The 20,832-nt window shown below is 46.1% G+C and overlaps 1 protein-coding gene across 1 annotated transcript; it reads left to right on the top strand.

Annotated features, from left to right (window-relative positions):
• Positions 1–1,810: 1,810 nt before the first annotated feature.
• MINPP1 (multiple inositol-polyphosphate phosphatase 1) lies at positions 1,811–18,864 on the top strand. The gene is given in 6 exon segments (XM_084210703.1): positions 1,811–2,354; positions 2,917–3,105; positions 5,201–5,298; positions 6,257–6,390; positions 15,283–15,650; positions 15,653–18,864. Coding segments are annotated over 6 exon segments (1,359 nt in total). The 5' UTR covers positions 1,811–1,813; the 3' UTR covers positions 15,682–18,864.
• The last annotated feature ends 1,968 nt before the right edge of the window (positions 18,865–20,832 follow it).

The raw sequence follows: 20,832 nt of genomic DNA, 5'->3' as shown, positions 1-20,832 counted from the left end.
TGCCACCGAGCTCCCTCAGCCTCAGACACCCTGGGATCCTGTGTTTATAGCCAATACTGGTGGCTCTCTGGACACAGCTCCCAGCTGGAAGCATCCCTGGCTGCAGACTTCCCGCTCCCACTTGTTTTTACACAGCTGCTTATTCCTACCTGCTCTTGCTGGGAACTAAAAAAGAGAGTTAGAAGGAGTTGAACTCCTCTGAGGAGACTCAGAGGTGTCTTTATCATGCCATAATTCACCAGATGGTGCAGCCTGGCGGGGATCAGGGTCTGCTGCCAGGGAACAGGGACAGGACAAGGGGAAAGGGGCTCCAGCTGGGCCAGGGGAGGCTCAGCTTGGACAGCAGCAGGAATTTCTGCATGGAAAGGGTGCTCAGGCCTTGGCAGGGGCTGCCCAGGGAGCTTTGCAGTGCCCATCCCTGCAGGTGTCCCAGGAAGGGCTGGAGGTGGCACTCAGTGCTCTGGGCTGGGGACAAGGTGGGCACTGGGCACAGCTGGGACTCCGTGGGCTGGGAACACTTTTCTCACCTCAATGACCCTTGGATTCTGTGGTTTGGTGATCTATGTGTGTCCCTTCCGACTCAAGAGATTCTATGATTCTTTGGAAATTCCACATGCCCCACGCTGCTGACCCCTGCAGCAGCCACCTCCAATCCCTTCACAGCATCACTACCTTGAGTGCCATCCTGCTGTTTTTTAGCAGAAAAAGAGTCAAAAACACCTGTGAAAGATCCTTCTTGGCTTTGGTCGCTCATGTTGGAAGATAAAGTGAATTCTGATGGGAGCTGCAGTCCCTGGCAGTGTTCCTGGTTTGGAATTAATTTCTCCCATGAAGAAGCAATAAAGAGAACATTGTCCTAACTTTTTAAAAATCTATCTATGCCAGAGCTTCTCTAATGATGGAGATATTCACATCATAGCTGACTTTTTCAGAGAGCTCTGAGAAAGAGCTAGCTTTAAAGTTTACTTCCACATTCTCACTTGTCCCATTCCCAGCATGGCCTAGGCCCAGGGTTTTGAAGTGGTCTTAATATTTAGCTAATTTAAATGCTAATTAGACTAATTTTATGAATAAAACATAGTAGGGATTTGTTAGCAAGTTTCTGATGTTGCTTTATGTCAACAGATAGATTCTCTAAAACAGGACTCGAAGGGACAGCAGCACATTGTTACCAGCTGAACAAGGTGCATTTTGGTAATAGTAAACCTTAGAGTTGATAATAAATTGCACATCTGCAGAGAAGACAGAGGAGCAATTTTATATTTTTCAGAACCAGCACATCTTGGACACTGACCACTAAGAAGAAGGTTAGGTTGTCCTTAGCCCATCTGCTTCACGGGGCTTGCTCTGATTTTTATACACAGAGAAAGACAACATACCTTGTCTCTGTTTCCCCTACTGCAGTCGATCCAGTTGTTCTACCTGTACAGAGGAATTAAACCATTCCCCTCGTGTGTATCGACTTTTTTGTTTTTACTGAGCTCCGTGAAGTCAGTGAGGCTCCACAGAGGCAAAGTCAGACATCTCATGGCTCCCCTCAGGGCTCCCGCCTGGCTGCGAGTGTCCCGAGCTGGGGCGGACGAAGCCGAGAGGGGTCGGCCGAAGCTGGACGGAGCGGGTGATGCCGTGAGGAGCCGTAAGGAGCAGCGGGGAGGCGAGGGAAGCCGTGAGGGGGCCGGGCGAAGTTGTGAGAGGCGGGCGGAGCCGTGAGGGGACGGGCGGAGCGGGGCTGGGGGCGGTTTCTGGGGCAGCCGGAGCCGTGAAGAGGCGGCCCCGTTCCGCCTCTTCCTGCGGCTGCCACGTACTTGCAGCCATGGCGCCTCGCCGGAAAGCCGGGCTGCTGCAGCTGCTCCTCGTCCTGCCGCTGGCGAGCGCGGGGCTGAACAGCTATTTCGGCACCAAGTCCCGCTACGAGGAGGTGAACCCGTACCTGCTGAGCGATCCGCTGTCGCTGGGTCCCGCGGCGGGCGGGTCGCTGCCCGCCACCTGCACCCCGCTGCAGCTCCGCGCCGTGCTCCGGCACGGCACCCGCTACCCCACGGCCGGGCAGATCCGCCGGCTGGGCGAGCTGCACTCCCGGCTGCTCCGCCGGGCCGCGGGAGACGCCGATTGCCCCGCCGCCGCTGCCCTGGCCGAGTGGCCCATGTGGTACAACGAGAGCATGGACGGGCAGCTGGCGCCGCAGGGCCGGCGCGACATGGAGCTGCTGGCCCGGCGCATGGCCGCCCGCTTCCCCGCGCTGTTCGCCGCCCGCCGCCGCCTGGCGCTGGCCAGCAGCTCCAAGCACCGCTGCCTGCAGAGCGGGGCCGCCTTCCGCCGCGGGCTCGGGCCCACCCTCGACTTCGGCGGCGATGGTGAGTGCGCGACAGCCACCCCCCTTACCTGGGGGAGCCCTTGGCTTTTCCTGAAGGGCTGAGGGATTCGCAGCTGTCCCAAGGGGATGGGGGCTCCCGTGCCTTCCTGAGGGCCTGCTCCCTGAGGGGGTGAGGGAGACCCATGCCCTGAGTGAATGATTCCCGTGTCCTCCCTGAGGGACTGGGGCAGCCCCTGGGATTCCCGGCTCCACCAAAGGGAATGGGGGTTCCTCACAGCCTCTTTGCGGGAGCTCCATCCTTCTCCTGAGGGAGCTCTGCGCTTTCCCGGTGCGCTGGGGGAGCCATGATCTAACCCTGAGGGTCTCCTCATAGGGGGACTCCTGATGCCTTCCTGGGTGGCTGCAAGAATCCCTCCTTGAGGGAGCTCTCGGAGGCATTGGGGATGTACCCTGCCCTCCCTGTGCTTGAGGGGGACCGTGCACCCCGTCCATGGGGACACAGCTGTGGTGGGTGGCCTGTCCCTTGGAGGGTGTCATGGTGGCCACGTGCTGCTGCCTTAGGCCATGGTGGTGCTCCCCCTGACGCCCAGGTTTGCTTTCAGAGGCGGAGATTGAAGTTAACGACTCCCTGATGCGGTTCTTTGATCACTGCGCCAAGTTTGTAGTGCTGGTGGAGGAGAATGACACGGCCATGGGCCAGGTGAACGCCTTCAAAGAGGGGCCTGAGATGAAGAAGGTCCTGGAGAAGGTGGCCAGCGCCTTGTGTTTGCCAGTGGAGGAGCTAAATGCAGGTAAGGAATTCCTGTCACAGATGGCTTTGGCGCCAAAGCTGGCCAAGAGCAACTTCCAAGATGTGTACTTATGCAGAGTAGGTAATTTAGAGTGGCTGTGACTTGGAGATGCAGTCTCTAATTAAGTGCATATGACTGTAAGTCTGTGTTGGTGTTGCAGTAATGAATGGTTGTTGGATAATGGTCAGAAGAAAAAGATGCATGAAAACATCTTTCCCATAGATAAAATCAGCTTTACCTGGTTTTGGAGGGATTCAGATGTTTTTCTTTTAATTTTGCATTTGTGAAACCTGTTACAACTCCAGCACATAAATGGCCTGAGGAAAAGCAGCCCTGTGTGTTAACTCCTGTTCAGAACAGAAGTGCTGGGTTTCCCTGTGCAGTTTTGGGGTAAAAAGCCCCCCAGAATAAGTACTGCTGTTGAGATTGCAGCATCAGGGACATGCTGGAGACAAAGTTCAACCTGGTGCTGCTTGTACACAACTGATGATGTGGAGGGGGTGTTGTCCAAGAGTTCACATCTTCCCTTTGACTCTTCTGACCTGTGTGCTGACCAGCAGCTGACACCTGTTTCACATCAGCAGATGGACAGCATTTAATGTGGAATGCTCTTGTTTTTCTCTTTTAATGATTGTCATGGTTTGATGCTGGTGCAATGCCAGTGCCTGCATGAAAATATATTCTCCCTGGTGTCTGCTGTGAGATGGGACCAGAAATAGATCAAAGCAGGCTCCAACTTAGAGATAAAGAGAAAAAAACTTTATTAACATACAATATGTAAAAGAAGCAGAACTCAGAATGAAAACCTTCCAAAAACATTCCTCCTCCCCGCAATTTCCACCACCACAGGAAATAGACCCTTAGATTCTCAATCCAGTTACCACCCCTCAGATAATCAATTCTCAGTTCATCAAGAGGAGAGGAGTCCCTCTTGTACCATAGGCTTCCCCAGGAAACACAGTTGAAACCACTGGCGTTTCCATGTCACACGTGGCACTGCCTGGAGAACATTTGCCCTCGTGGCTCCTTCCTTCCATGCCCAGTGCTCTCACCACTGCACATGGACCAGAGCTGCTTCTAGGGTTCCCCTTTTAAGGGTGCTTTGCTCAGTTCCAAAAAAGGCAACAGTCTCTCTCTTTCGGGACACCTGTCCCCCCCCCGCCCCAGATTCACCCCCTGGGGCTGAGGGGTCTCAAGAACAGAGATCCTCCGCACTGAAGAGCGAGGGCACCACCACCCTCCTCACCCCTCATCTCTGTCACATAACATCACTGCACTCTCTTGGCTCCAAGCCATTGCCTCCCCCTAAATGCAGTCTCTGTGTCACAGGGGAAAAGAATGGTTCTGTCCCTGGCTATACAGGAAAAGTCCATCCAAAGGCCACTCCATCATCTCCTCCCACCTAGGATTCTTCTCAACTCTTCTGACATCTTTGACTTGCATGGACTTTGATCACACTTGCCCAGTTCCTCCTATTTCATCTCTATCTCTCTTCTCATCCTCCAGGAGGATCAGCATTTGTAAGATTTCCATCATCCAAGGAAGGATGTTCTGGGCTCTGCCTGCCCAGAACTCTCCCAAGGCTGCTGGGCACCTCCTCGCTGCACCCCTTCTCCTCCTAGGCCAGCCCTGCTGCCAGCACAAGATATCAAATTTCAAGGTGGCACAAGTGCAGGCTGGGCAGGGGAGCTCTGACCTCTTTCACAGACCAAGAGAAAATTCCTCTGGGAGTTCTCTGCTTTTAACCCACTGTGTTCTCAGAGGTGTATCCATGTCCTCAGTGGCCACACCTGGTGCCAATATTCAAATCTGAGCACTGATTGGTTTGACCACAGCATCCCAAAAAATTCACTTCCTTTTCAAACCAGGACAGTGATGCAATGCCAAGAACTTGCAGTCCAAAATTTTGCACAATAATTCTGTTAAACTGTGTATTTTTGGTGCTTGGTCTTTGTCCTGCCAAATATTTATTTGATTTCATTGTTTGTATTGCCAGACAGTAAGTACAATTTGTTTTAGAGGTAAACTGAGGAGAGGAAGTTGCTACTTGTGAAGCAGTGATTTATCTCTTGCTTGTTTGTTGGATTTATTGCAGATCTTGTTCAAGTGGCTTTTCTCACCTGCTCATATGAACTGGCCATAAAAAATGTGACCTCCCCATGGTGTTCACTCTTCAGTGAAGAAGATGCCAAGGTATGTGAGGCTTGCAGCAACCTGCTGTAGGGGAAAGTGTCCCTGCCTGTGGCAGGGGGTTTGGAATGAGGTGATCTTAAATGGCCTTCCATCCCAAACCATTCTATAACGTGTGATTTTCAAATGACAGAATCACGTGATAAAATTCGCTCCAAGGTACATCAAATGAGGTCTTCCAGGGCCTCTGAGATTCTCTGTTTGATTTTGGGGTCTGTCAGCTCTCTAAACCAAATAAAGGCCTATTGACAGAACCCAGATAAATGAGGCAAATGTTTGTTCCTCTTCTTTCAAAACTGTTTGATGTAACTTTTGATGTTCAGTAAGGCTCCCCCAGGGCTGTTAAGGAAATTTGCACCCCTGGTAAAAAAGGAAACTTTTGCATAGGTAGGTGTTTGGCTGAAGGGTGGGCAGTTAGGAATAAGTGGTCTCCTGTCTAAGAGGATCAGGGTCACCATGGGCTTCTGCTGAGGCCTGCCCTGTTCAGTCTAGTTATAAATAACTCAGCAGGGAGGTGGGAAATTACTTTGATGCCAGGAATTGTCAGGGAAGGAACAGAGAACAAGGAGAGCACTGCATGCTCTTGAATAATTCCAAGGCACAGTTCTGTCAGCTTGAGATGTGCACACATCTCTGGAATGTGGAAACAGACACAAAACAAGCTGGGCTAAAGGTGTGGGATGGATTCTGTGAGAAGAATGACAAGTCAAAGGCAAAATCAGAAGTGCTAAAAAAGCAGTGGATAGTGGTTGTCTTATGATGTGCAGTACCTCAGGTTTTGTGATTGTTACCAGATGCTGAATTTGGTAACTCTTTGGTCTGATCTGTTGTCTGGTTTTATGTTGAAGTGGTTTGAACTGGAGCCCTGATGATTTGGGTTGGTTTTGTGTGATTGCTCCAGGCTGTGAGCTTTTTGCTTTCCCTTGGTGCAGCAATAAAAACCTGTGAGCTCTAACTTTAGGTGCTGGAATACCTGAACGACCTGAAGCAATACTGGAAGAGAGGATATGGCTATGACATCAACAGTCGCTCCAGCTGCATTTTATTCCAAGATATCTTCCAGCAATTGGACAAAGCAGTGGAGGAGAGCAAAAGGTAAATCAAGAGCCTGCAGTGCTTTGGGTGTGAGCTTTCTGTGCTCAGTCCTGAGCTGGATTTCGTTGAAAGGAAATTCAGTACTTTACTTCTGAGCATAGCAACAATAGGAGAGCTGGAGCTAGGAGAATTTTAACAGTGAGAATACAATTTTTACTAGAGCAGTATTATTTTGAAGAGTGTATTTTTTTGCTTTCATTGATGCTTTTGTGCTCAGCTCAAGTATTTCCATCTTTTAACTTGCTGATCCACACAGGCCTTCAGGGAACTGCTGCTTGATAGTGGTGTTTTCTTCCTGCAGTTTGAGAGGAGACAATGAATTAAAATATAGCTTTCTTGCTAAAAATGTCCTTGTTAAAAATAATTTGTTGCTTAAATGTTTATTTACAGTCTGTGTTCATGTTCTTGTGTAAACTGAACAGTTGGAAATTCATGGTTAATAATCAGTCACATGAATTAATACCTTAGCAGATTAGTATGGAAGTTTTATAGAAATAAAGGATATCAAGGACAGGGCCATAAGATTGTATAATAGACGGAGAGTGATCAGTTTTGTTCCCTTTTAGTGTCATTTCCTCTTTGAGCAGTGAGAGCCTCTCAATCCTTACATTACACACACTAGTTGAAGCTGTGTGTCTCAACTGTATATCACACATCCCTGTAAGTTTAATAATGACAATTTTTAAAGACCCAAGACCTGTAGTTGGAAGAAGGAGGTACAGATGGAGATTTCTGATGTACTAGGAGGTGGGAAGAGCAGGTGTCTGAGGCAGAGTTCCCAAGCACAGTGCTAACTTTCTTTCAGCACTGGCTATGGAAGTTCATTTGCAACACCAGCAGCTCTCGTGTTTTGCTATCACAGAGGGAAGCAGGCAGTGAATGTAGAGGATCAGGACCCTAAATCTTGCAGAATTCCAAGCTGGGTGAGCAGTCTTCAGGCTGAGCCTCATCCTAAACAGGAATGGGAAAGCCGAGGTAGCCGAGTGCCACAGGAATGTGTTACTCCCTTCCACAACAGAAGGTGGCAGTCGTAAAGCACTGGAGACCTGGGAATAAACTGGGTTGGATAACCCTGGAGAGCATGTGGAAATCTACCAGCTTGTCTCTCTTGGAGTCTAGGGAGCAGAAGTGCAGCTAATCCTATTTCATCTACAGAGAGAGGTTTATTTCTCTCTCGTCTATGGAGAGAGACACCCTGTGGCAGTGGGAGACTACAATGAAAATGAGAAAACAGACAAATAAAAATATATATATAAGTCTGTCTTTTTATGGTGATGGTAAACTCCAAGGCAGCAGGTTAAACATTTTTGCAGCTTTTTCAGAAAATGAACTTTTGTCATGATGCAATGTCTTTCAGTGGAACATTGTTTCAATTTAACAGTGTTTAACATTGATTTATAACAGGCTGCCTGCTCTAAAAATTTAAGAAATTACTCTAAACATTTAAGAAAAAGTAATTTACTTCCAGGGCGTTATCTTCACCCCAAAATCTCTTTTCTTTTTGGAAAGCTTAGACTGGGCTATCCAGAGGTAAAAAGAGAAGCATTTCTGTTCTGGGAAGAAGCTGAGGGATCTGGATTATCTGTGCTGCTCCAGACTTGACAGTGGAGAGCAGTGTTGGCAAAGCTGTATTACTTTATGCCTTTATGTTCAATAGCTTTGTTCTGTTTTCATTCCCAGTTACAGTGAAATTAAAAAGAGAGAACCTATTTCTTCCATGAAGTCATTGTTGCCCTTGCAATCTTATCACCAACTTAATTGCCTTATCAAAACTTGCTTTTATTTCCTTGGTAGAAAACCCTTCCTTCTGGTAAGTCTATCCTTAGAAATATGATGAAGGTGGTAATAAATACCAATTGCTAATCATTCCCACTTTCAGTTTGCAGTGCAAAGGTTTCAGATGTTTTTAGGCTCTTCCATAATGTGATTCCAGTATAACTCTGGGGTTTAAACTAGCAATAGTCTCTTCTGTGCAGATCTTGCTTTTAAAAGCTGTGAAAGGGATGGGTTGGAGCCCAGGACTCTCTTTCTTCCATACAAATTTTCTTAGTTACAAAAACATAATGAGATGTATATAAAATGAAACCATTTCTGCTTAAGAAATAGACTTTGGTTAAAAGTTTCTCTTGTTCCATATCAAACCCATGTGATTTGCTCTACTGAGATGGCATAGTTGGGATGTTGTCTTATGTCTTCACACTTATAAAGAATTCTGGTTTTTACCAAGTCTGCCTGCTAGGACTAGAAAATAACCAGAGAAGCTGGTGAAGAATTACTTTTCACTGCTGGTTTTCCCAGCAGTTTAATGAACAGTATTTGCCCAAGGAAGTCTATGTATGTTGATGAGAAATTCAGGTATTTTGGTACTTAATGCAATATGAAGCTGCTCATCTGATTTTAAAAATCTCTGCAGCTGCACGCTTGGGCAGAGATGGATTTGCAAATCAGTTGTAGCACACTTTAAAACACATCAGCTATTCACTAAAGCTCTTTTAGACCTTTCCATATTTTTTTTCCTTCTAGCTTCAAATATTTAACATTAATTTTTCCTGCTAGTGAAAGGATATGAAATACCTGTTATTGCTTGTACTGTCCAAATGGGTTACCATAAAGCTCTGGAAATTGGGAGGATGCTTTGTGCAGCCATCTCAGTATTTGCAGTGTGCATTGATAATACCAGCTTAGCTGCACATATGCATTGCAAAATATTTGGTGATGGTTTCCTCTGGGAGAGTAAATGGGTCCAAGTTATTAAAAAAAAAAAAACTTATTTGAATTTGAGTATGATTCCAGATCAATTGAAGGTGATCTTTGTGAGTTATGGTAAACAGACCAATTTGGCAATTTATTGGTAGCTTTTATTGTTGCATGTAATTTGCCTTCCTTTTTGCAGGTCACTTCCCAACACAATTGGTAATCTTTCAGGAGTCGTTAACTGCTGTGCCCTAATTGTTCCTTCAAACCTATGACTCAGTAAAAAGGAGTGTAATGGATGATCTAAAACCACTTCACAGTTCAAAACTCCACAAAGGGAAGTGAGCAAAAAGCTTCTACATATCCAGTAGCAATGGAATTATTAGATTGAAAATCCCCTTTTGCTCAGGTTCCAAATGTTCAGTCAGGTTTTTATGAAAACCCCTTCACTGCTGCTGGGATGGCTTTCATTAATAAACAGTCCATGTCTCAGGCAGCAGCTCTGTATCATAGTGTGTGGTTGGCTTTGATTGCTCCATCTTTCAAAGGTGGGACTTCTGACATGACTGAAGGGATCTTCTGGGGTAGCCAGAGGTGTGACATTCACCACAGATCCTTGTGGCACATTCAGCAGCATGCCTACGTCTGCATTTCTGACTGTGTGTGTGTTTGCTGACTTCTCTCAGAGAGCTGGGCAGCCCAGGGTCTCTCCCCTGGGAGTGGGGCTGTTCATCTGTTTACCCAGAACTAGAGATTTAAAGTTTCTTGGGCCTTTCAGACTCCCCAGCATGTCCTCAATCTCACATTAATTAGTTAATAGTTGCTTGCTCAGGATTGATGTGAAAAAGTATCTGAGCAACTTTGATAGAGTCATACCCTTTTATGTAAGAATGAAAAAGCCAAACTAAACAGTTCCTAGGCAAGTCACAGACAAATGAACTGGTCTGACCAGTGTCCACCTTGGGCAGAAAGGGCTTGCCAAGTGCCAGCAGCCTCTTGGTTTGGTTTTGGCTCATGATGGATCAACATTGAGCATTATTGTGGTGCTGCTGCAGGAATGCATTTCACCTCTGAGGTTTGAAACAATGGGAGAGGTGGTATCAGCCAGGAAAGAGCCTTTGAAAGTGCAGCAGCTCCCAGTGAAACACAAGGAGGCCCAGCCTAATTAGCTCCAGCTGATAAAGTGTTGCAGGACTAGATAAGAGCCTTTTAGTCAGGGTTTTTAATGAGTTTTGTGCAGTCCAGTCAGCTTTTCAAGTTTGCTTTTCTCATGAGTGAACTTGTTCCTTGTTGCAACAGAAGAAAATTTCTTCCTGTCAGTATTAGTGGTGGCATTTTCTTCTGTTGGTGCTGATTCTGGGGATGATTGGCTGTCTTCTGTTTATGGTGGAAGTTTTGACATATGAGGACTTTACTATTTGACAGATTTTTTTTTTTAATTATTATTTTTTTATTCTTCTTCCCACTGGTGAAAACCCTCTGAGCTTTAACACTGTTAAATGTTTCTGCTGCCCTCTGCGTGCTACCACTGCCTTCCCTGATCTCTGCTGCTTCCTGCTATGTTTAGGTTTGCCCAGATTTTTTTGTTTTCCATGAAATAAATCACCAGGGGGAAGTGAGAAGGATGAAGAATTCATCCCATAGCTCAAGGCAGGTTTTGGGGTCCTTTGACCTGGCTTTTTTATAAGGGAGAAAAAGGAGAAAATGTAGTCCAAGCTTGGTTGTTAAACAGGTGGTAAATCTTACCTTCTGTGCAGTTGTTGGAGGGATTTTGACATGAGGTTTGGGGGTTGGCTGGTTGAGCTTTGCTGCAGGAAATGTTTCATCTTATCCCACTATTTCCTGGGGTTTGAGTTATTTCTAACTGAAAATCCAGTCAGTGCTTAGGAAATAAACTTTGGTTAAAAGAAAGTTTACTTTTTCCATATGGAAAATGAACGATCAGTAGTCCTGGGAAGAGTAGGAATGATGTGCTCTGGAGGAAGGGTGAGTTGATGCAGAAGATTCAGAGTTAAACCCAAATCTGAGATCCAGGAGAACTAGAATTTACCTGGATGATAAATGCCACATCTGTGCTTTTCCATGATGCTTTTTTTTTCCCCCATGGTGAGACTTAGCTCTTGGGGTTGTGCTGCTGAATTGTTCAGTACTTTCTTCATTTTCATCTGTGGTCAGATTTACTTAAAAGGTAAAAAAAACCCCATAAAACCCCAGTGTGGACAGTTCAGGAGCTGGCACATCTCTCCAGTGAAACCAGAATTGTGCTCTGCCTCCTGAGAGCCCCTTCTGCTCACTTGGAAGTGCCCCATGAAATGAATATGAAACCAGTCACTTTCAGACAAGCTCCTAATATTTTATGGCAGAGTTTTATGCACAGTCCCTTCATCTCCCTTCAAAGGTGGGAGTGAGATTTCCTCAGTGGGCTTTCCCAAGCCATGTACTAGTAAACAGAAAGGAGGGGAAAGGTGGATTGAAATGCCATTAGTAATTACCAGAGTACAATGTTGGGAACTTTGATACTTCCAGCAAGACGCTGAGTCATCGATAGATTGTGAGACAAATTGAGCATGGAAACATCTGGCCTGCCATTAATAGTTTAATAATGTGCTACTGTTTATCACTGTTTTGTTTCTTGTTCTGCCTTTATCAGAAATGCAGGGACAGTGGTAACCTTTGCCTGTGGGTATTCTCTGAAGACATAATCTGTCATTATTCTCCCCACAATTAAAAATATTGCAGTGTGACCTTGATGGCCATTTTGATTGTCATTGCTGGGTGATAGGCAACCACATCTGAGCTGGAGTCCTGACCCTGTCCCTGAACAGGGAGTGCTGGAGCAGTCTGGGAAATCACCAGTACTGCTGAGAGACCAAGCATGCTGGGTTCAGGAGGCTGTGGAGAACTCAGGGTTGTGTCGTATTGGGAAACAGTTTGCATCCTCATTGCACTAATCCAGTGGGATAGTGCTGAGTTGGAGAGGTTTGTTTTGCCTCCCAGGGCTCTTTGTGCTGTTGGCATGAGGATTTCATGAGACTAAAGCAAGTGAAGGAAAAACTCAAGCTACACTGAGAGTGAGCACCTTGTTCAGTCCTTCTCTTCCCACTTCTTCTTCCCTTGTTCTTAAAAACTTGTCTGTGCTGTGGTTTGTTTTTTGTTTCCTGCTTTGCAAACATATGCCTTGCTGGTTTTTTAGGATTTATTTTTTGCTCTGTTTTTTTGTGATTTACTTCCATTTCAACATTCCAGCTTAACATCAGCTGGAAAGTAAAGCTGAACTTTGCTTAAAGCCACCATTGATAGCCAGAATGTTAATTTTTTTTTTTCTTAGCATTTCTGAAGCCTCTTTTGAGTGGTGAGATGTGAAATCCATTCCCTGTCGAGTCAGTAACACCTATGTAAGGTTATTTTGGAGATTCTAGCGCTATATTTGCATTCCCAGCTTCCCTCTTAGTTAACAAAACAAAGACCATGCAGCTGGGAAGACATGACAATACAAATAAATAAGGGAAAAATTTAAAAAGCATCTCCTGGAGATAATCAGAATTCCAGGCCAGTCTTGTAGAAATAATGCTCCAGAGTTGTAGTGCTGAGCACCTTGATGAATCTGATACATCTGAGTAGTGTTAGGATGGCTCTTTAAAAGGAAAATATTCCTCTTGGAGCTCTTGGGAGGGATCAGCAAATATAAAGTAGGGTGATCTGGTAGTTACAGTCATGATTTCCAAACATCCTTCTGAAGAAGTTTCCTTATCTAAAGTAATGAAGCAGCTGGGGTTAAGTGGAAAGGTCCTTACAAAGGGAAAAATTTGATAAAATTACAAGAAATGAGGGTAGCGACAGCTGATTGATTTTTCCTAGCAGAGATAGAACTGGAAATATCTGACCTGCTTGGAATGTTGAGAAGAGCTGACAAGTTCAGTGGCATTGCAAATGTGGCAGTTTTATTCCTGATAAATAAGATGAAGTGTTTCTGCGAAGATTGTGAAAGGACCTGGAGAGACTGACTGGGCTGGAAAACTGCAGAGCTGTCAAGTAATCCACATGGGGAAAAATTACCTTCTTATCACCTGTTGGATAGAATCCGGGAGAGCCTGTTGCTCAGGGGCTCTTATGAGGTTGTTGTAGCTGTCTGAGAGATCTCAAACTTCAGGCACATGAGGTTTGGAGCAGCCTGGTCTATGTAGGCTGTCCCTGACGGGGACAGGGAGTTGGAATGAGATGATCTTTAGAGTCCCTTCCAATCCAAATCATTCCATGATTCCATGTTGGATATCGGGAATTAAGCAGAGAGCTCATGGGTGTAGCATCAATTTCTGTGTAACTTATGGTTCTTGAGTATTGTGCATTCTGATATTCTGATCTAAAGGGATTTGGCTCATATGGAAAATTGTGGAAGGACTGAGGTAGGATTTCTCAGCTTGGAAGAACCACTGTTACCAAGCTGTGAATAGAATGGATTAAATGGGACATGGCATCTGCAGATAGAAAAATTAAGAGCAGTGTGTGAAGCTCTGCAACTCCTTGCTACAGGACATTGTGTGTGCTAGAAATGCACGTGGATTGAAGGAGAGATTTGGAGTCATTACCTAGAAGCCACCTCTGGCCCTGGGGACTTCTGAGCTGGAAATTGCAGGAGATCAAAGGAATGGCCTTCTGTTTCCTTCCACAGACATCTGTGTCTTGCTGCTGTGACAGGAGGGATGTGAATGTGTCCTAAAGGCTAAAAATACTTCCCTGCAGGTGTGTGTGGATGGAAGGGTACATGTGAACTGGTCGAGTGGATGAGAGAGGGAAGGGAAGAGAAAGAGATTGAAGGATCCAAAAGCTTTATAATATTAAAGTGATTGAAAGAGTCATAAATAGCAAGGGGAGAACACGAGCAGGAACACTGATTTTGGAGGAGCTGGAAGAGTGTGGTGAGTGTAAAGATCTTGGTGCAGCAAAGGCATAGGTGGTAAAAAATACAGTGTCCTCCACAGAGAACCTTTGTGGTTTGAAGGCTGCTTCTTTTGAACAAAAAACAGAGGCAGGGTTTGGATGTATTTTTTAAGGGATGTTTTGTCTAAGGGGAGAGTCTGAGGAGTGGAGTCAGGAGGGCTCAGGTTCACCAGGAGCATGGTACAGGGTGTGTGTCAGACTGCACAAACAGTCCTACTGAGCTGGCAGGGCCCATCCTGGCCCAGCACTGAATTCCTGCTGGGATGATCAGAGTTCCAATCCCCAGGCAAGTCTCTCAGTAGCGATTTCTCCATTGCTTTGGGTGGGATTCTCCTTTTCAGACCAGCCAAGATGTGTCTCCTGAAAGCTAAACCTCTATTTCCCTGTGCTAGATGTACGTGGGCCACTTGGAAATGCTCCCCAAAAGCCATCATCCTTCTCTGGAGCAAGGGTCAGATTTTCCTGTTTGCTGGTGTTTCCTGGCACAGCGAGCCAGTTCTTATCTCCCCCTTGGCTGAGCAGTGTGTAACCTTTTGTTACATAAGCTGTCCTTGGTCATGGTACCAGCCAGTGCTTTGATTTGCTGATGTGTTCCTGAGGGAGCATCATCTCCTTCTGGACTGCTTGGTGCCCTCAGGAATTGGTAATAGCAGTATTCCTGCTGGTCATTTGGACTGCTAAACTGGGAAGGGACAGCTCTTGCCCTGCATCTCTGGATCTCTGTCTTCAGACTAAATTTGGTAAATGCTGCTGATGATTTGGAGGAGATTCTCTCACATCTAATGAAGGGCTTGACTGTGTGAGCTCCAGCCCCTCCAGGGCTCTCTAGCCAGGAGGGCCCAGAGCTGGACACAGCCCTTGGGGTCCCTCAGCAGGGCCAACCCAGGGGACAGGCCTTGTACTTCCTGGGCACCCCTGGGCTCCTGTCCAGCCCTGGCACAGCCCCCAGGGCCTTTCCCCACGGGCCCTTTCCAGCCCCTCTGCCCAGCCTGGAGCTGCAGGGCCTGGGCTGACCCCAGGGCAGGACTCGGCACTTGCTGAACTTCACTGCGTTGGCCTCGGATCAATACTTGGACAGAGTTTAGGAAGCTGCATTTAAAATGTCTGTAACAGACTGAAATTCCCAGAGAGGTTTTTCTCAGGAGTGACACAAGCTCAAGGTGTCCCTCAGCCGTGGTCACTGGCAGCTGTGCCGCACGTTGGTGTTTTGTTTTAAAGCACAGCCTCTAGCTCATCCCTTCTGCTTCTTTTCTTTTGTAGCTCCAAACCCATTTCTTCACCTCTGATTGTCCAAGTCGGGCACGCAGAGACCCTCCAGCCCCTGATTGCCCTGTTGGGTTACTTCAAAGACGACGAGCCTCTCCTGGCCAGCAACTTCGCGCGGCAGGCGCAGCGCAAATTCCGCAGCGGCCGCATCATGCCTTACGCGGCCAACCTGGCCTTCGTGCTCTACCACTGCGACCACGTGAATGCCTCCCAGGAGGAGTACCAGGTGCAGCTGCTGCTCAACGAGAAGCTGCTGCCCTTCCTTCACTCCAACAAGACCACTTCCACCTATGCTGACCTCAAGGACTACTACAAGGACCTCCTGGAGAGCTGCCACTTCAAAGAAGAGTGCGAATTGCCCAAGTCAATGTCACTGCTGTCAATGAGCTGTGAGGGAACGAAGTTGAAGGGGTGTTTAAATTGATCTGCGTTCAGTTTCACAGGTGTTGGGAACAAGCACTTTGGATGATTTGCTGCTACTGTGTTGACTTTCTAACCTTGCAGATCTAGGGGGTTGTCTCAGCTCAGTGCACTGGTTCTTTGTTGCATAAGCACACCTGCATAAACAACTGCTGTCACAGGGAAGTTGTAACAAATGTGTGATGCAAGACACAAATACCTGTGTGTTTATATGTGCAAATAAGCTGATTTCATTGGTCACTGCTGTTATGAATGGGCCATAGACGAATTTAAGAGCTGGGGCAGCTTCTATTTTATTGAATCTGAAGGTGGTTGGACTGATTCAGTGTTGCTTTCTGCTGCCTGTGTTTCTAGCTGCTATTTTCCTGTGCCACGCATGAAATATTTCAAACCTTTTTTTGATCCTTTTCTCAAGCTTCTAGAAGGGAGAGGGTGCATAGTTCTTCTCCACAGCTGAACAACTTCTGCCTGGACAGCACCATTTCTATTTTGGGCATTTTAAAGCAGGAGGAGTTCCTGCATGCATCACCTGCTTGAAAAGGGGCAAGGAGTTAAAAGTCTTAAGGTCATCATCGACCCATCCTGCATAGCAAGCTAGTCTTCAGGGTAAGTAAATTATCTTTAAAAAGAAGTAGGAAAAAAAGAAATAAAGGTGAGGAAGTGGAGAGTAGCCGCTCTTTCTTTTAGGTGCTCTGGGAAATGCAGCAGTTATTGTCTGAATACTCTGGAGTGTCCTTTCACTAACACCATCCATTTCTGGTGTTATTTGGGCCAGGGCATTCAGGTTAGGCTGTGCCATGGCTCTCAATCTCTTGGTCCTGGCCAGATGCTGACAGTTTTCCTACCAACTCTGGCTGGGAAGCACCTCTGATGTCTCCAGCCTCCTGCTTGAAATGGAATTGTTGGTAACTCTAAATCTGGTATTTTGAACTGTATAAAGATTGGGCTGAGGCTTAACTTCTGCTGACTTTAAGGCACCAAACAAGCTGCTACTTATGCAGGCCTTACACATTTGATGTGCCACCTTGCTTTTGAAATGCAGCTAAAGAGGTGAATGGCATAGAAGGACTGGTGATATTCTAAAGGAGGTGCACTTTAGGTAGGTTCCCTTATGCCTGAAAGCTGAGAAGTATTTTAGAGCTCTGCAGTGTGACAGTAAAATGAAAACTGAAGATAGCTGATGAGAAATGTCTGAATTAAGTCAGAAAAAGATTCCTTCATCACCTTCAAGGGAATGACTGTTTGACCAAGTTGCCCCAACGGAAATGAAGGATGGATTTATGGTGCTGGTAGCTCTTGAAGTGTGCACTCTCACCATCTAATGAGCATTCAGGGCTCACCCTGTAAAATGGGGTTTATTTTGCTGTGTTTCCTGGGCAGGAGGTGAAGTGATTACCACAGCATAGCCTGCATACCACAGTTGAGGGTATAAATGTCTATAGTGCACCTGATAAGTTCTTTTTGTAGGATCACCCCCAAACTGGGAAATTACCTGCTGCAAAAACAAAAACAGGAAAAAGCCAAACTTCAAGTTGACAAGTTACACTTAGTGTATGGGGTTTTTAAAAATTTTTTTCCTGAGGACTCAGCCTTTGGTCACTTTTTTCTTCTTTATATACCTTGTATTAAAGCACTTCAAGTTTACATACTATAACTTAAGGAGAAATTGAACACTTGGTTTTTGCTGTTGCTCTCTGTGTTAAGGGCATTTCCCTACCTGTGATTGTAGGCCCTGTTTGATTAGTGCACCACTTGCTGCAGAGATCACTGAAGATACTGATTCAAATATTTCAGCACTTGCCTGTGTAAAATCCAAAGATCTTTCTGAAGTTGGGGAAATGGTAAGGGAGGAGTTCAGTGCTGCAAGCAACCACCAGAGGAATATAGGTCAGGATAATTGTCAGCCCCTGCATATGACTACTGCTCAATCACCTTTGCATGTCTTCTTTTTCACATGATCCTACCTGGAGACTAAGTCAACTGATGGAAATGGTTGTGACAGAGCCCAGTTAAGAACTTTATTGCAACATTTGAGTCAGGCTATAAAGAAATGAGCCTTTGTTTAAAGGCAGTTAAGTTTGGAAAGAGCAGATACGAAGAGTGAGAAAATCCACCTTTGAACAAATATTTTTTTTTCTGTGAGTCAGTTATGATTCATGAACAGAAGGGATGAAAGCCTGACTATGTGAGATGAATGGAGGATTCTGTTGTCAGTTCAGCAAGACTGATTTTAAGACATCACATTTGTTAAAAGATACATCCTTCTTCCTTATGGAGGGAGGAATACCTTGCACTTGACTGCTTTTCTGATTGTGTGCCAGGTGAGGTGCAGGAACCAAAAAACTCCTGTTGTGGAGTAGCCTTTGTGCATTAGCAGGTTGATTGTATGTTTAAATTCTGTGAGTGATGCCTCAGAAGCTGTTCCCTGTTTCGCCTTGGAGCCTGGGTCCTTCATACTCCTGTAACAGATCTCTCTTCAGGGGCTGTCAGCAATTAACTGGAGAGGAAGATGTGCTGTTGGGGCTCTGATCTGTGTTTAGAGGATGCTCTGACTCACTCCTCTGGCAGAATTAGAGGCTCAGTGTGGAAATGTTACACCACTGTGGCACTATAGAAGTGTTGGGACATGTAAATACTCCAGGCACTTATTCTGGTTCTTAGCACTGGGGAGGTGACTTCACTCTGATCCTTTTGTCTGATAAACAAAGACATTTGTTTAGATAACTTTAAAAAAAAACCAAACTAAAATTGATCAAAATACTTCTTCAGAGTTGTGCACTAGCTCAGTATGCAGTGTTTGATCAGGTTGCCACATCTCCTGCAAGACAAATAATGCTTTCTCCTCCTTCCTGTGGCTCTGGAGGCCTCATCTCGGACATCTATCAAGGATTCTCTCTGCAACCTTTCTGCAACTGGAAGCTTTCACTGATGGGAAATGCCAACAGTGTTCTGGTATGCTGGTCTTTAATTTTAATTTGTGAAATGGTTAATCTTTCTGGCAAGTGAATTTTTCTGTCCAGTAAGAGCTGCTGTTGTTCTGGTTAGTGTGGAGCTGTCAAATGCTGATTAGTAATGATCTGGTACTAACTGGATGAATTTGGAGAACTTGAAATGTGGATTTTTAGTGCTATGAAATAAAACTGCACACTTTCTTCATCTGTTTTCTGAGCAGCAATAATGACATGATCTTTGGAATCATGGTTTTGTTTTTCTTCAGAATACAGTTGGGAGGTTGCTGTTACCTGTGTTGGTGTCTCTGATTATTTTAAGTCATCAGACTTCTTGGTGGTTAATAGAAAATGCCTTAATTAGGCATATAATTAGGCAAAACCCTAACCTTAATTAGGTTTTTATGCTCATATTTTGAGGAGACTAAAGATTTAGTTTTGTTTCCAGGAACGCTGGTATAAAAAGCAGAAACAATTTCCTGACAAGGTTTTTGCAGATGCAAAAAGGGTACTGTGGCTGGGATGGCATCATCTTCGATTGAGGGCTGTTCCTGCATTTTCTGTGAAGGTGTATTAGTCTGTAAGAGAGCTGGAAATGGAAAACAGCAGAGGATGTTTTGTTTAAAGCAGGGAAAAGCCCCCCCAAACTGTGCAGTCACAGAGGGAAATGTCTCTCAAATGAAGACACCACACAGAGCCCTGGGGGAAGAAACAGAATCACTACTATCCATCTTCCCTCTCCCTGGTTTTTGGGTCTTTAATACATTAAAGAGTTGTGTTTGTTGTCTAACTTTTCAAAAGGAAGGTGGTATTATCAGGTGCTGCTGAGGCAGGACTAATGGCTTATCTTCAAAGTGTTACATTGTTGCTTTCCTAGGCTTTAAATTATAGATTTTCTCCTGACTGACCTGGAGTGAAGGACTGAGGAGGTTCAGGCTATAACAGCATGTGGCATTTGTGGTGGACTCATTTATTTATTTAATTTAACAATTCCTTTGAGTTTCAAGGGATCATTGTTTCTCTTGACATTCTGCTGAAAGGTTAGAGCACGCCTGTTACTGTGTTCAGTTAGGAGAAACAAATCCCTTCTCTTCAGAGAAGGGATTACTGTGCAAGGAATAGTATGGAGGGAGCAAGGTGGATTTTCCGTTATTTCTTTAGGGGTCAGAAAAGCTCTGCAGGCTTGTCCACACTAGTGACCTGTGGCTCTCAAAGGCTTCCCTGGCTGTGATAACAGATCCTGAACCTCTTACAGAAGCAGAAGGTGCCCAGGTGGTTTGGGACCCGCTCCAGAAAGAGGATCCAGGTGGGATCAGGCTCAGTGTCCTTTGGCCTGGTGCCCTGTGGATTTTGGTGGGATGTGGTGCCTTGAGCATAGGGACAGAGCAAACATTCCCCATCCACTCCTGATTTTGGCTACAGGGTTTTTGATCTAAGGACAGTGGATTTGTGTTTAGTTTTAGATATTTCTCTAAAGGAATTTCTCTTCTATACAGCTCTCCTGGCTTTCCTAACCCAAAGTCAGGATTCTGCCCCTGTGCTCAGGTGAGACTCCACCTGCAGAGCCCCAGCACAGGAGGGACCTGGAGCTGCTGGGGAGAGCCCAGGGGAGGCACCAGAATGGGCAGAGGGATGGAGCAGCTCTGCTGGGAGGAAAGGCTGGGAGACCTGGGATTGTTCACCTGGAGAGGAGAAGCTTTGGGGTGAACAAATTGTGGCCTTCCAGGCCTGAAGGAGCTACAGGAGAAATGGAGAGAGATTTTGGACAAGGGCCTGGAGTGGCAGGATGAGGAGGAATGGGTTCCCAGTGCCAGAGGGCAGGGCTGGATGGGATATTGGGAATGAGGAATTGTTCCCTGGCAGGGTGGGCAGGCCCTGGCACAGGGTGCCCAGAGCAGCTGTGGCTGCCCCTGGATCCCTGGCAGTGCCCAAGGCCAGGCTGGACTTTGGGGCTTGGAGCAGCCTGGGATGATGGAAGATGTCCCTGCCACGGCAGGGTGGCACTGGATGGGCTTCAAGGTCCTTTCCAACCTTTCTGTGATTCCATGCCTTGCTTTGCAGTGGGATGAGGTGGATGCTGGAGCTCAGCTGGAGCTTTGGGAAGGTCCAGCTCCTCTCATGTCAGTCTCCTGCTAGACTGGAATTTCAGCCACGTTTCCAGGAGCTGTGATTTGAA

This window comes from Fringilla coelebs, assembly GCF_963513975.1.
Source record: "Fringilla coelebs genome assembly, chromosome: 8".
Lineage (NCBI taxonomy): Eukaryota > Metazoa > Chordata > Aves > Passeriformes > Fringillidae > Fringilla > Fringilla coelebs.
The sequence above is the reverse complement of the archived record's forward strand: the minus strand, read 5'-3'. Positions and strand labels throughout refer to the sequence as shown.